The 13,161-nt window shown below is 36.3% G+C and overlaps 2 protein-coding genes across 2 annotated transcripts; both read right to left on the bottom strand.

Annotated features, from left to right (window-relative positions):
• Positions 1 to 860: 860 nt before the first annotated feature.
• On the bottom strand, positions 861 to 3,264 carry LOC110783496 (protein NRT1/ PTR FAMILY 8.3-like). The gene has a single exon (XM_021987836.2). The coding sequence runs from the start codon at positions 2,713 to 2,715 to the stop codon at positions 2,071 to 2,073; it is 645 nt and encodes a 214-aa protein (XP_021843528.1). The 5' UTR covers positions 2,716 to 3,264; the 3' UTR covers positions 861 to 2,070.
• A 4,410-nt stretch (positions 3,265 to 7,674) lies between these two features.
• On the bottom strand, positions 7,675 to 12,515 carry LOC110783497 (protein NRT1/ PTR FAMILY 8.3). The gene is made up of 5 exons (XM_021987837.2): positions 12,121 to 12,515; positions 10,856 to 10,958; positions 10,520 to 10,737; positions 9,154 to 9,710; positions 7,675 to 9,021 (listed from the first exon to the last, which is right to left on the bottom strand). Exons 1-5 carry the CDS (start codon positions 12,163 to 12,165, stop codon positions 8,199 to 8,201), a joined length of 1,746 nt encoding a protein of 581 aa, XP_021843529.2. The 5' UTR covers positions 12,166 to 12,515; the 3' UTR covers positions 7,675 to 8,198.
• Between the last annotated feature and the right edge of the window lie 646 nt (positions 12,516 to 13,161).

Below are 13,161 nucleotides of genomic sequence, written 5' to 3'. Positions count from 1 at the left end.
TCACCCTTCTTCTTATTAAATTAATAAATATATATATATTACAATACCTAACTATTTTAACCTAACAATTCTGAGATATATTGATATAATACTACTAATATATGGTAATCTTAATTTTAAGATAATACTAATATTATGTTAATCCTAATATTAACATAATATTAATATTCCTAATATAGCTTAACACATACACTTGTCTTCTTTTGTTGCACAATGAATTGTGCACATATGTGATGTGTCCATATACCAAGCTTTGATATAGAAAAGCATATTGTCGAAGTTAGGGGTACAATGAAATAAACATCGGCAAGCTTTAAAAATCGGTGTTTGGTTTGGGCCTTGGAGTTTCACCATAGACTCATTAAACTTTGACAAAATGGGCTTGAGTTAGAAAACGTCTAGCCTTGCCTAAAGTTCTATTGAGCCTTTCCAAGCTTACTCGAGCCTTGAGCCAAGCCGAAGTCAGTTTAAAATTTTCGAGGTCGAGGTCGAGGTCGAGTTCAATATCACAGGTTCATCGAGATTTGATTTTGAGCTGAGCTTGAGCTCACGAGTTTCGAGCTCCAGCCACGCTTGCCTAAACTTGATTTCAGCTAGGCTCATTAACACCACTACCTAGCAAATTGTTTTAGTTGATTGTACAATTTTTTGGTAAATTTATTATTGTAGTTGATTGGTACTTAATTAGGAAAACTTATTGGACATACCAATAATACATTGGTGAAAGATTTTTATTATAAAAAGTCATTGATAAAGGTAATAAATTTGACAAACTTTAGAGTATATTTTTACCTGATTTTTTTCCTATTTTTGGAACTTTTTTTTTTTTTTTTTTTTTTGACGGGGAAGAACAATATCCATTAATAATAAGCCATACGGCATCTACAATGATAAAAAGTATCTGCATACCACAGATTCAAAGAAAATACATAACTGTTACAATCAAAACAATTACTATTCTGCATCCTAAAGCACATCTCGTACTCCACCGCTTCTAACTTGACGCGAACAGTGATTTTCGATGATTTCACATCTTTCCAAGTAGAGCCCTTCGCAATCTGCGCACGAATTGTTCTGATTGACGAGTTGATGATAAACCCTAAACCTGTATGAATCCAAATCTCCTTCCCAATTATTGAAACCCTAAAAAAATTCTCATCCATGAATGAGAATCAAGAACCTAGAAAACTCCAGGAAAAACCCAAATAAATTAGGAACAACCCAATAATAAATTGGGAACAAATCAACAGAAAAGAAACCAAAAACAAGAAAAAACATGAAAAGAAAACAATGAAAAGCAAGAAGAAGGGTCGGAAATAGTCTAATTTCCGAAGAAATTAGACTACTTCCGGCCTAAACGGCCAAGAAAATTGAAACCCTAAAAGATGAGAGATGGAACTTATTTTATCTACTTATATGAATTTAATAGAACTTACTTTGTATCCTAACTTATTTAGTTATAAGTTATATTTTGGTAAAAAGAATAGCGCCTTAGAACATGATAGAAATTTCACCACCAAAATTCACAAACCTCTCTTCCAAAAAAAAAATAAAAAAATCCTACGACCAGCTTTCCAAAATTACCTTTAGAAGCTCAAATCTGTCTTAAATACACTCTAATTTGCTCAACCAAATACTCCAAACATCACTTGTGGTTCATGTATCAACCAAAAACTTTGTGCGTAAACTTTCAATCTATCAACCAAACACTTTGTACGTGAAATAGTTAACATACTCTGACAATCTGATTTGCTACAAAGTGGTAGCATAAACAGCAGGACCCTATCTAACTATAATTCAGAACTTCACTTCGAGCAAAACCATCGGTTATTCAATGCTGAAAACCACCAGTAGCACCTGAATCCTCGAGGCTTCATCTAGGTTAGCCTACCCCCATATGCGCAACAAGCATCGAACACAACAATAGTAGAGGAAACAACACGTAATGATACTAATCTGCTGCAAATTACATGCATCGGTAAAGACACACTAGCTCATGGAAGTTGCCTCATATGGGACACGCTGGGCCTTAACATCGAGAAAATGTCAAACACGTGACAAGCGTCTTCCCTAGGAAGAGGGAAGCCTACTTCGTCTTATAATTGAGAGAATATAAAACATATACCAAAAGTTCAAGAAACTCAGTCCAGCTAAAAACTCAAAGTAATAATCGAGGTGACCCTTGTTTAGATTGTCTGGTATCCATCCCGGGTTCCCTCCAGCAGTTGTAACGGCTGTAACAACCGTCAGAATCACCGAGCTCAAGTAATTCCCTAGTGAAATCATTAGGAGCGAGAGTGCACTACACAAACTAAGCATGGCATCAGGTGACTGATGATAAAAGAACTCAAATTGACCTATAAAGGTAAATACCTCTGCAGCCCCAACCAATAAGTATTGTGGAACTTGCCAAAGGATGTTAATAGGGAGAGCAACACTTATTTCATCAGTTAGATCGAGACCAAGTTCTTTAGCAATCTGCAAACGTTTGATCTCAACTACAGCAGCAGTTACCAAGGCAAGGATGGATATGAAGAGACCAATACCCATTCTATGTAGTTCTGAAAACCCTCTTTCTAGTCCCGTAACCTTCCTAGCTATAGGAACCAGATTTCTGTCATATATCAGGACCCAAAATATAACGCTGATGATATCAAAAGTAAACAATGAGGCTGCAGGGATAGTGAAGGATCTAATTCTTCTATCCATCACCATTCCCTGCTAAACAAACAGTGGTCCCCGAGCAAAAACTGCAGCAAAAATAATTTCAGTTGCCAATATAGGAACATACGGATCAAGATCTTTAATTCTTCAACCTGTGTTATGGTGCATAATCTCCATTGGTTGGAAAAATCTCCGCTTTTCATGCCAGAATCCGACACCACAGCTGCTTTATCCAGGCAGCTGCAGAAGAAACACAACAATAAAAAATGTGAAACATAATTCATGGGATGTACAAGTACCAAAAATGTATGCTCTTCCCATTTCTTATTCTCTTTAACTGAAATGAGGCAATTAATTGACTAAAATGGTTGTTTTAGCTGGAAAACATTGTTGAGGAACAAAAACAATTCGAGTTCCATAAAGGGGCTTACAAAGTTACAAGGGTTTTCATAAATTTCCCAACGAAATACAATGTTACTAGGAATGGCATAAAAGCTAGTTCAACAAGATGAAAAACACGAGGTAAGAATCCTCTGTGTGCATGGAATATAGAAGCACAGCAAATGGAGGGAGGCAGCCACTACCACTAGTTTGCTCAACGACCACCCTTTTTCTTGCCAGTATCTGTTTTGTGAGGCTTTCTTTTCCGCGTGAAAGCAAACTCTCCAAATTTATGACCAACTTTAGCTTCATTTATCTTACAGCGAACGAAAGACTTTCCATTGTAAATTCGAACAACGGTACCAACAAATTCTGGAAGAATAGAAGACCTCCTTGACCATATCTTTTTGTTTGCAAGCTGTTCTTTGTTCTCTTTCAGTCTCAACAAGAATGCATCAACAAAAGGACCTTTCCATAATGCTCGACGAGGCATGATTCTGGGATTGTCACTCTGATAACAATGTAAGTGATATAATCTAAATTGCAGCCATTAAGAAATAATAAAAGGTCAACTAAATCAAACACCACATAGATCCATGGTCAAAACCTAATTATCATCAGATAAATCACGCATGAGAAAAGACAACGACCTCAAAACCAAGTCATTGCCCCCCCCCCCCCATAAACCTTTTGATCTTTAAAAAAGGAAGCTCAAGCTTCAAAGTCACAACTCAAAATTAATCAGCACATCTCATTATAGGACTGATTATGGATGACAACGGCCACAAGGACCTGAGAATTCACCTCTCTGGCACCCTGACATATGTGGGTGCTTTATAACAAGAAACACGATAGCAGTCTTACTCTGTTTTAGTGCACATTCTCACAAGTAGTTGGGAAAGATCAGAGGCAAGAGCAAGCTAAGAGTAAATTCAAGAGCAAATTGTAGGAGCACAATTGTCTCTGACATCCTAAATAGAAATTGACGATCAATTTGAGGTGGAAGGACTACACATTAACAACGCAGTACTTAAGGTATAAGGATTAAGGAGGAACTTGTACTTGTATAATAATCTTAAGAGTTGAATGGATCTCACACATAAATGATACTTGTCAAATATCAAATTATCAATGCAAAACTTTATTTAATAAGTTGATTTAGTCCTCGTACTGTTAATTTAAGAGGATTGTTGATTAATGTGTCATAACTCGTGAATAAAGTTTATGAAATGTGTCAAATAAATATTTTATAAAACATTTTCAGCATGTAGTTATAATGTCGACACCCCAAATAAAAAATCCTGGCTCCGCCAATAGATGGAGGGAATTTGTCGATCATTTGGGGGAAAATTGTGTGTTCCATTTAATCAATTAGCTCTACTTGATTTTATTGAAAATTGGATGTTTTTGTTACATTTGAACATTTTTGTTGTGGTTTTGGGGGAGAATCTTGGTGGTTAATTAGGTCTTTCAAATTCTGGGTTTGATTTAATTAACAAAGGTCTACTTGATTTTGTTGAAAATTGGATGTTATTGTTGCATTTGAACATTTTTGTTGTGGTTTTAGGGGCGAATCTTGGTGGTTAATTAGGTCTTGCATATTAATTTGAATGATAGTTTCATGTGACTATCAACTCAACTTATGGTATGAGTTAAATTCCCGACAAGATAAAGTCCCAAAATAAATTGAAGCCTGAAAATTTTAAGCTAAAGCTAAAACCCAACTAAATTCAAGCAATCATTCAGTATTGCGTTCCCTACATGTAACATCACCCCAGCCATCTAAAATTAGTTGGATGTATTAAGTACTTTATCTTCCTACATCTAACATTACCCCCAAACATCAAAAATTGGTGAAGAATTATCAAAAGATAAGCAATAATATGTAAATTCTCCCTTTCAAATACGGAACAGGAATAAATTATCAAACAAGATCCTCTCTTTTAGCTTATTCGATTTGATGCGGCTGTGAACATATCAAAATTTATGTTCATGCTTTATTTTATTGTTAATCTTAATAGCTTTTTCAACAAATTTAATCACCGACCAACAAGTTATTTATAAAATATTATGCTTATAATTGATGGAAGAATTAAAGAATTATCAATGATGAATACTCGATGACCTCATTTTTCGAGTAAAATCAGAAACCCCATTAAAGTTTACAAGCTTCCCAAAATCAATAGATGAGCTCGCAAGTGGCAAACAACATTGGATAAAACCCACATGGACTTTCAATGCATAATAAATTTACAAGTTAAGTAATCAATTTATCAATTTAGTACTCCGTACTAGCTAGCGATTGAAGCAAATTGGCAAGTTGTACAATTGATTTTTTTTTTTGCGATTCATTTAAGCAAATTAATGGGTCTCAATGACTCAAAGACCGACACTCAAATTAACAGATTTGGCAGAAATTACAATTAAATAGAAAGTAAAGAATTGGTAAAACTGACCTTGAGGTACAAAGTGAGAGATGAGGGAGAGGAGGAGGTGCACCGGCACCAAGGACGACGGAAGATGAACCTCGACGGAAGGAGTCGGAGAAAGCACAGCTAAATTAGGAGAGATAAAAAGGGAGTGAAGACTAAATAAGAAAATAGGGTTTTAATTCTAAATGGGCCTAATATTAATATGACCTGTAGTATAGTATTAAAAAGTTGTAAAATAAAAACAAAGCATACGGGTATAATGACGGGCGGGCGGGTAGGACGCGGGCGGTTGGATGCGGAGTCGGTAGGCGGATGTGGAGAGGGTATGAGCTTAAATCCCATCACCTACTCACTATCCGCCTACTATCCGTCAAAGTTGTATCCATCCCCGTCTCAACTGGTGCGGGTGCAGTGTGGTATGCACAAATTTGCACCCACATGCCATCCCTACTGTGGTTCATACATTTAGATTTTAAAAAAATATAGGCGGTTGGATGCGGAGTCGGTAGGCGGATGTGGAGAGGGTATGAGCTTAAATCCCATCACCTACTCACTATCCGCCTACTATCCGTCAAAGTTGTATCCATCCCCGTCTCAACTGGTGCGGGTGCAGTGTGGTATGCACAAATTTGCACCCACATGCCATCCCTACTGTGGTTCATACATTTATATTTTATAAACCCGGTACGATAGAAAAGAAGAAAGGATAATCTATACGAAAAAGAAACATACTTGGATTTGGTTGAAGTGGTATAAGAAAAACAGGATCTTATCTAGCTATAGCTTTGAACTAAAGCATCAGAAATATAATGTTTTTCAGTAACAGCTGCTTTCCTAGGAAGCCATCTTCTGTTTAAGAACTATACACCAACATGTTTAAGAAATTCAGTCCAGCCAAAAGCTAGAAGAAATTGTCGAGGTGACCTTGATTAGATTACAATGTCACAAATGGACATGATATTTTTCCGTTCTTTAATGTTCTCCCTGTCTGAAATAGGAAAGGGAATTAAGAAAATAAGAGTCTTGCACTGATTAATTAAATAAGAGTTTGAGATAAGACATAGAGTTGGAATTAGAATTTTAGGATGAGGTTATTTTGGGTAGAATTATTTGCCATAAATGAAATAATTTCAACGTGGAAAAAACAAAAAGAAACGTCAGTTCGAGCCAAGCTTACCTAAGCTTGGTCTCAGCTCGGCTCATTGACACCCCTCGCTAGCAGATTGTTTTAGTTGATTGTATAATTTTTTTTGTAAATGATTAATATGGTATTTTGTTTTTGATGGGATAGTTAATTTTTTTTTTTTTGAAAGGAAAATTAATGCATTAATAAAGAGTCATAGGAGTATAGGACATCTACAAGAGAAATATAGATCTAACAAATATATGACAAATTGAATCAAATAAAACTTTCCTTCAACAAAACTTCGGTATTAAATAGATCTTGCAATGTAGAACGTTTCTCGTATATAATGTTGGAACATGAAGCCTTTTCAGAGAGGGTCTAACGATTTGTTGTAGCCGCGATGATGATTTCCACTTGATTCATCTGAATGTACTCGGAAAATTGATATCTGTTGCGATCCCGCACAAAACTTTACTAACAGACTAATTCTACATAAATCCACTCCGAGTGAACGACAAACCAAACATACTAGAACTAACTCCACCACAGGGAGACTAACGAACAAGGACGAACTCTGCTCGTATGGTGAAAAATATTCAATTTAAAAGACAATAGTTGAATAAATGAATACAAAGTGTCGGAAATAGTCTAATTTTCGAAGAAATTAGACTATTTTCGGCCTACAACAACCAAGAAAATAAACCCTATATATAAAAGGAGAGAAGGAAAGCGGCCAGAGACCAAACAATTGAGCTTTGAAGCATGTCTACAGTTATTAGTGTAGTTAATTGGTAGTTTATTAGGAAATTATCGGATATATGAACAATATATTGATGAAAGATTTTTATTAGGAAAATCATTGATAAAGGTAGTAAATTTGACAAATTTTAGAATGTATTCAATTTACCTAATTATCACTTATTTTTTGAGCTTATCTTATATGGACTCTAATTCGCTAAACCAAATACTCCAAACATCACTTGTGTTGTGGTCCATGTATCAACCAAACACTTTGTACGTAAAATTTCCGACTACAAAAAAGTTGAGGCAAACACGAATTTGGCCCATGTCTATCATTCAAATGAGAAATGACCACTTTACGAATAGGGTTATATGGTTTCACCACATGAGCATAGGATGAATTTACATCATGGCAAATGTGCTTCATTAATTACTAATCCCATAGATTAACAAGAATAGAACCATGTGAAAATAGTTACATACTCTGATAATCTGATTTGCTACAAAGTGGTATAAGAAACAGCAGGACCCTATCTAACTATAAAACAGAACTTCACTTCGAGCAAAAGCATCGGTTATTCAATGTTGAACACCACCAGAAGCAGCATGTCAAGGACGGGCCTCTTGACCGCCCGGGCAGCACCTGAATCCCCAAGGTTTGATCCAGGCCAGCCTACCCCATTTGCGCAACAAGCATCGAACACAATAATAGTAGAGGAAACAACACATAATGATACTAACCTACAGCATGATACATGCATCCGTAGAGACACACTTGCTCATGGGAGTTGCATCATACGGGACACGCTGGACCGTAGCATCGGGAAAATGTCAACACGTGACAAGCAGCTTCCCTAGGAAGAAGCTTTCTTCGTCTTGTACTTGAGAGAATAGAAAACATACACCAAAAAGTTCAAGAAACTCAGTCCAGCTAAAAGCTCAAAATAATAATCAAGGTGACCCTTGTTTAGATTGTCTGGTATCCATCCTGGGTTTCCTCCAGCAGTGGTAACGGCTGTAACAATCGTCAGAATCACAGAGCTCAAGTAATTCCCTAGTGAAATCATTAGGAGCGAGAGTGCACTACACAAACTTCGCATGGCATCAGGTGACTGATCATAAAAGAACTCAAATTGCCCTATAAAGGTGAATACCTCTGCGGCCCCAACCAATAAGTATTGTGGTACTTGCCAAAGGATGTTAATAGGGACAGCAACACTTTCATCAGTTAGACCAAGTTCCTTAGCAATCTGCAAACGTCTCATCTCCACTACAGCAGCAGTTACCAAGGCGAGGATGGAGATGAAGAGACCAATACCCATTCTCTGTAGTTCTGAAAACCCTCTTTCTAGGCCCGTAAGCTTCCTAGCTATAGGAACCAGAATTCTGTCATATATCGGAACCCAAAATATAACACTGATGATATCAAAAGTGAACAATGACGCTGCAGGGATAGTGAAGGATCCAATTTTTCGGTCCATCACCATTCCCTGCTCAACAAACAGTGGTCCCTGAGCAAAAACTGCAGCAAAAATAATTCCGGTTGCCAATATAGGGAACATGCGGATCAAGATCTTTAATTCTTCAACCTGTGTTACCGTGCATAATCTCCATTGGTTGGAGAAATCTCCGCTTTTCATGTCAGCATCTGAAACCACAGCTGCTTTATCCAGGCACCTGCAGAAGAAACACAACGATAAAAAATCCTTGTGTAAATATTCCTGATTTTTCAAATAAATTAGATCATAATGTAAATATTCCTGTTTTTTCACGATATGAATCTAGCTAAAAGATAGACACGAAATCTACTTGAGTTCTTCAGTATGCTCCAGCTTTCGACTTCCCTCAATAGCTGAAAGTTTATCTTGAATTTCATATAAGAGACTACTATCTTGTGGGACCTCCAATTTGCACTTACGAAATGATGCAACGGCAACCTGACACATTCTTGTTAACGGGCTTCCCCCAGGTCTTTGAAACCTATACAAAGGAGTTCCAGAAAAGAAACTTGCAATAGCAATAGCCATGAATATTGCTGGAATACCAAAGCCAAGGCCCCACCCAGCATTTTCTTGAATCCAAACAATAAGTGTACTCGCTACAAGGGCACCAATGTTGATAGAGAAATAAAACCAATTAAAAAAGGATCCCTTCTTCACCCTTTCGTCGGGGTCAGTATCGTCAAACTGATCAGCACCGAAAGGTGATACACATGGCTTAATCCCTCCAGTTCCCAAAGCAATCAGATAGAGGCCCAGAAAGAATACTCCATATTGTGCGGGAGTAGCTGAAGGGCAAAATGAATCCACACATTCAGGAGGCTTGAATGCAGGAACAGACGCAGATAGAGCCAAAGTACACATTCCCTACAGAAGATAACCAAAATATAACATGACGAGTAAGAGAGATGAGTGGGAGAGAAATAATATGTCATTTCACAAGATTGCAATATTCAGCATAAATTATGCATTAGGAAATAAGATTTTAAATTTTACTATAATCCACTCAGGTTACAAGCTACCAGCATTTGAAAATGTCAGAGTAACTTTACTTGCCAAAAAAAAAATACTGCCAGAGTATCTATACGCATGTCATCTTCTAAAACCAGTAACAGCCAACAGATGGTTCCGGAGCTATGTAACATGGAAAGTAGTGGCAAAGTAAGAAAAAGTAGCGTGTGACAAAACTGAAGAATTAGTTGATCTTTAAAAAAAGTTGAATTAGTAAGACCCCAATTACAGCATATTGTGTGATCATCCAGCCCAGAACTAAAAGATGATTGAAAGCAAAACGTTGTCAAACAAGAAAACAAACAGAAGCATAGTCTATAATCTTTAGGTACTGAGATTGAGATGGTTAGAAGCTTCATGAACTCAATTCAGTTAAATTACAAGATTTGTCAGTAATCAGAAGCCTGCTACGTAAAATCATATCAAAGATAACTAGTATAATTGGACAAGTAACACGAGAATCACAAAAGGCTACTAAACATGAGCACTTGCAGAAGCATCATAACAGACAAAAACAAATTACTGTGGGATATCCCGTATAGAAAGCTAGGTTATTTTGTAAGGTTCTGTAAAGAGAAATAGACAAAATGAATGCCATCTGTATTCAAAATGAAAAGGTCAAAGTAGAAAGGAAAGAGCAGTATAAAGGAAAATTCAGAAATTACAATGAAGTGAATCGTGGAGAATACAGCAATTGTCCAATATCTTCCTAAGTATGAGTCTGCTAAAACAGCTCCAATAAGTGGTGTTAGGAAACAAGTTCCTGCCCAAGTAGAAATATTCCTTGCAGCAGAGACATTTCCTTGATGCAGTGTCCTAGTTAGGTAACTGACAAGATTAATGGAAATACCATAGTAAGCAAGACGCTCACAGCATTCTGTGCCTGCATAGAGAGAAAGAAAGGTTTAAAGCAACGGAATTAATCATAAATAAAGTACTAACATAAGCCTACCACCTCTCCCCAATCCCCCACAAAAACGAAAACCAACATTCTCATTTACCAAGAATAAAGGGACATGCTCTCCAATTTCCAGTTTTGCTTTTCTGGACAGGATTCCCTTTGATATCAACTGAGCCATCCCCAGTATATAGTTCACCATTTCCCTTAGAGGGCAGAGAGAAAAAGTCAGAAGTAGCAGAAGGATTTCTATAAAGCAAACAAGGAAATTAAAGGAACAGGAGAATTATGCATGTTCTTAACAGTAGAGATACCCCAACATCAATAATGATGCATCAGCTGCATCTAAGGATACCATTGCCAGATGCACATTGAGTATAAACAACTTACAGTTAGAATTAGGCCTACAAAAAGTCATAAAATATGCATCATTTTTCGCCTACAAAGTTCCCTACATCAAATCATATTTCCTTGTACGGTAAGGTATAGTATAAAGGTGTATAAGAAAGAAACAAATCCAAGGAACACAAAATCATCATGTACATGTAGTAGCCTTATATTCGAAAATCTAGTTGAATCTAGAGGAAAGTGTATGAACATCTAATTTCAGGCGATTCACAACTACTCGATGATAATTACACAAGTGGCTAGCTCGCATCAACCCACCATGGTCTGTAGAAGCAAGTTACTCCAAGGAACACTAACGATTTTCAAAGCAGCACAAGGATATCACAAAAAAGGTTGCAACACATGAGCTGCTGTCATAGTTCTTAAGCAAACCCCAAGTCCCATGATACTTAAATTGGAAACCCCTTAACCACATTTATGTATTAGCCACATATTCGACTTGTCTCTTAACTCGTGTCTACATCTGTTTTAGTGCAGCCTAGGTTGACACATCCATGAAGAATCAAACACTTGTACCATGCATATCAACCACAACTCCACAATCCAGTAGAAACCATCTTTATTCACCTCAACTATGTCATGAATTAGGAATTAGGAATTAGGAATTAGGAATTAGGAATTAGGAATTAGGAATTAGGAATTAGGAATTAAGATAAACCATCCAAGTAGTTGTTCTGGAGCCAAAATGTCACCACAGTGAATCCGGGATCAAGTATCCCTAATAGATCCAAACCAGAGTTTATATTTCCAATTTCAACACCATCATATCTCAAATAGTGACAGTAATCAGTATAGTACACTTAACTTCTTAGCAGTTTTCAACTTATTTTTCTAATTCCAAAGTTATGTATCGAAATGAAAGGCTAATCAACAATCAGCAAAATAACCAACAAATTATGAAATCAACAGAAGTGGAAAGGAATTTCAAAAATCGAAATAAAATAAAAATAAGAGTAAAACCTGTAAAAGTTCCAAGAGCAATCTCTCGTCTTCTTGACTACCCATCTTCTGATCTTTCCTTCTCTTTCTCTCTCCTCTCTTTATACAACTATTGTTTTACTTTTCAAAAGCAATACAATATTGTTTCCTCCTTATAATTAGATTTTTTAGTCAACGCCATCAACCATCTACCCCACCGATGCCGCCGCCCCTACTCCACCACCAACGACGTCGCCCCAACCACCGTAATCTCAGCAGCAGCACCATTCAAGAATAAAGAAGTTGATGAATGTAGGTTTTGGGAAGTTCGGATTGCTGGTGCTAATGCAACAGCCATCACGAAAAGAATGAATGATTGATGGCAAATATTGGTGAGGACTGAAAAGAGCATAGAGAACAGGAGAAAAAACAATCCTACGTGGACAACCCTGTGAAATACTGAAATCGTTATAAAACCGGCGTAAAATTGGAAACTTTGTAAAAAATAAGCCAATAGTGGGGTGTTTTTCTAAAATAAATGAATACTCTCTCCGTCCCAAAATTATAGTCTTGTTTGATTAAAAACACGGATTTTAAGAAAGGTAGAATGAATTGGGTGGGAAATTTAAATATAGAACAGTGATGATAAAAAAGTACTCCCTCCGTCTTTTTTTTTTTTACGTTTTTCTTTTTGGGTATTTTAAAATGTTCTTTACATTTCCTTTTATATTATCACATAAATGACTTAGTATTCTATCAAAATTTGTGTCTAATTATTATTTTAACCAATTAAATTCATTGGGTCATTTAATCTTTGACAATTTTTCATTGCGACATTAAATTTTTCTCTTTTCCCGATATCAGAATTTTGATAAAAGTGAAAACATTACAAATAAACGTATTTTATCTTGTTTAAATAAAAAAAATTGAGGAATCTCGATGCAAATTAATTAATCGTTAAAACACGTAAAAAATATCAAACGTAAAGAACAAAAAGAGACAGAGGGAGTAGAATATAGTACATGTAAAAAAAATTAAGTACATGGGGAAGATAAAATAGAACATGTTAAAAGGAATAAAGTA

This window comes from Spinacia oleracea, chromosome 3 (genome assembly GCF_020520425.1).
Source record: "Spinacia oleracea cultivar Varoflay chromosome 3, BTI_SOV_V1, whole genome shotgun sequence".
Taxonomy (NCBI): domain Eukaryota; kingdom Viridiplantae; phylum Streptophyta; class Magnoliopsida; order Caryophyllales; family Amaranthaceae; genus Spinacia; species Spinacia oleracea.
The sequence above is the reverse complement of the archived record's forward strand: the minus strand, read 5'-3'. Positions and strand labels throughout refer to the sequence as shown.